Genomic DNA, 2,885 nt, shown 5'->3' with positions numbered 1-2,885 from the left:
GTGTGTGTGTGTGTGTGTGTGTGTGTGTGTGTGTGTGCGTGCGTGCGTGCGTGCGTGCGTGCGTGCGTGCGTGTGTGTGTATGTGTGTGCATGTATGCATGCCCGTCCGTCCGTCCGTCCGTCCGTCCGTCCGTCCGTCCGTCCGTCCGTCTCTCTCTCTCTCTCTCTCTCTTTCTTTCTATATCTTTCTCACTCGCTCTCTCTCTCCCTCTCTCTTCTCTCTCTCTCTTTCTCTTTCCCTGCTCTCTCGCTCGCATGTCTGGCTGCGGTAACAAGGTATTATAAAGAGCGTACAAAGAAGGCGCTTCTTATTACGCCCTTGGTATTATGTATGAGTCATGATCATGATCATGATGACTCCGCACATGACGGCAGTTTATTGCCCCTCGTTATATGACACTGGGTCACTGCGCGTGTGCGCGTGTGCGCGAACGAGCGTGCGTACATGCGTGTGTGTGTGTGCGCGTGCGTGCGTGCGTGCCTGTGTGTGTATGTGTGTGCGTGTATGCATGCGTGTGACAGTGACGCATTAATAGTTGAGGCAGCAGGGCCCGACTGCCACTCAGCCCAGATATCACTGGCACTCTCATATACTAGGGGAGGGGAGGTCATGCTGTTGTTTTGAAACAAGCCGGAGATGTTATGACTATTTAGAATCGTTTAAGTACACGTAGATTGTTTTAAGTTAATCGACCTTGCTGAACACTTGTCCGACAGACACGCGTCAGACTTACCATCGCAATCACCCGTGGACGTCTCAACCCCACCCTCATACACGTTCGCACACACGCACGGGTGAACGCACGTACGCACGCACGCACGCACGCACGCAACCCTCCTAGTCACACAGCTCCACCCGTTTACTCACCCGAGTCGTCATGGCAGCCAAAGAGATTTTCGGGGCCGGATAGTACGCTCAGACCCCAGTAGGTGTCGCTCCTTGCGCGCGTCACCATGTTTATGGCCGAAGATATCGCCGGACACTGCCGAGAACTGACGGTCTGGCTCTCCCCTGAGATCTCCCCCGAACGCGGCGGTAGTGACGCGCAGACGGGGCCGCAGGTCGCTCCGGCGCCGTCAGCAGTCGAATCACAGATAGCTTACACGGAATCACAGACGTGTTATGGGTCGCCTGCCGGCGATTTAGCATCGGAAAGCGCTAATCAAAATGCGCCCGCTAGATGTCGCCACGAGCGGCGGCGCGTACTTGTTGCCGGGCAACCTGCGCGACGCGTCTCTGCGTGAGTTTCGGCGCATCGCTCGTTCATTGCTGGTCCCCCTCGCAACCGTCTCCTCGTGAACACCGCGCGGTCTAGACTGCAGCTGGGCAGCTAAGTGATGCAGCGAACGATGCGCGAAATCGACGTCGTCGTAAGTCTAAGGACGCCACGTGGTCATCGACCGTGGGGCTGCCTGATGTGTCGTTGCTAGCGCGGTAGCTACCGGTAGCAGCTGCGCAGAGAATTATCACGGCAACGAATAACGAGGATGAGGACGAGGATGATGATGCTCTGCCTCAGTACCAGCAGCTCCGTGACTCATCACTCCATCCACCGGGCTCTCTCCCGGGTCGGCAGAAAGCCGCGCACTTTTTTATAGACTTCCGCCTCGGCGCGCGCTCGCCGCAGCTTCAGGCTACACGGCAAAAATGAGTGGCGCCAGTCTACGCGGCAGGCCGGTATGAATGGAAATTCCCAAGTTCGCGAATTTACGAGTTTCGGTATCAGCTGTGGAATTTTTGCGTTTCCATGACGACCGCGGTTCAGCCTCCTAAAAGTTTGAAAAAGTCACTAGGGAGCGATTAGAATGAACGGCACGTTGTGTAGACGCGGCGAATAGGTGTCCTTGAAACACGCGCCCATTATAGAGAGTAACAGGCAAAAGGAGATACATCACCACCTGCCGTGCGTTACCTAGGTAACGCTATAGGTAACGCTAATTAGTGCTGTCGTGAGTTGCTATGTAGGGATTCAACTGAAATTAGTGGCTATTGAAAAACAACCTCTCCCCTTTCACTCATTAATTCATTACTTACAAATTATCTTCTCATTCATTCACTGACTTAGAAGAAATTGCCTAATCAATCGCACTAACAGACAATACGGCCACATGGGCAGGTAAATGTTCATATTGTGGTGAGCCTTCTGCGCCACCGTAACATTTACGTGCTAAAATACCCAATTACAACAACTACCCAACGCTACCGCACATGTAGACATAGCTAGTACAGGTAAACTATAATTAATGCCACCGTACAGGTGCGTTGCAATTAACGCTGTCGTACACGTGCACTATAATTAGCAAGCAAGCAAGAAGGTAGGCTGGTAGGTAGCTAGGTGGGCACGCCTACAAACTTTCACTGACCGCCTTCTATGCATCTGTCTGTGCCGGCTACACGGGGCAGGTATATCTCTAGTACTATGGCCCGCGTTCATTAACTGCCGCAGGGCTATAGAACATTTTCAGCTAAATTTCGTAACTGCAACCTGTTACCACCTGTCCCCCCGAAAAATGGATCGCAAAAGGCAAAATTATCGGGCTTATTTATCTACATGGACATCTCACCTATCTTTTTGAACACTTTCCATAACTTTACACCATGTGTTTATCCATTTATTCCTAAAAGTGCCCGCACTACTTGCAAATTTCGTTTGAAATGGAACCCAGCGGCAGTTAAAGATCGCGGGCTATAGTACTAGAGCTAGGGCAGGTAATGACCATCTCCCTGCGACCAGCGTCGCGAAAGTGTGCAACCAAACCGCGGTCCCCTCGAAAACTGCTGCGCAACTTTCATGATTGCCACCGGAGGGCGGCAGTGTCGGAGAGATCACACCGAGGCAAACGTATAGCCACGCGATTTTTGCACAGGAGAGACATTACTCCCT

At 52.4% G+C, this 2,885-nt stretch overlaps 1 protein-coding gene across 1 annotated transcript in view; it reads right to left on the bottom strand.

Annotated features, from left to right (window-relative positions):
* LOC106812378 (protein furry-like) overlaps window positions 1-1,025 on the bottom strand; it is a gene marked incomplete in the record, with an annotated part of 82,470 nt that extends 81,445 nt beyond the window's left edge. The window contains 1 exon segment of the mRNA XM_014816237.1: window positions 869-1,025. Coding sequence (XP_014671723.1) covers window positions 869-956 — 88 coding nt within the window.
* Between the last annotated feature and the right edge of the window lie 1,860 nt (window positions 1,026-2,885).

The sequence above is a fragment of the Priapulus caudatus genome, unplaced genomic scaffold (genome assembly GCF_000485595.1).
Source record: "Priapulus caudatus unplaced genomic scaffold, Priapulus_caudatus-5.0.1 Scaffold641, whole genome shotgun sequence".
Taxonomy (NCBI): Eukaryota; Metazoa; Priapulida; class Priapulimorpha; order Priapulimorphida; family Priapulidae; genus Priapulus; species Priapulus caudatus.
This window is presented reverse-complemented; position numbering and strand designations above follow the sequence as displayed.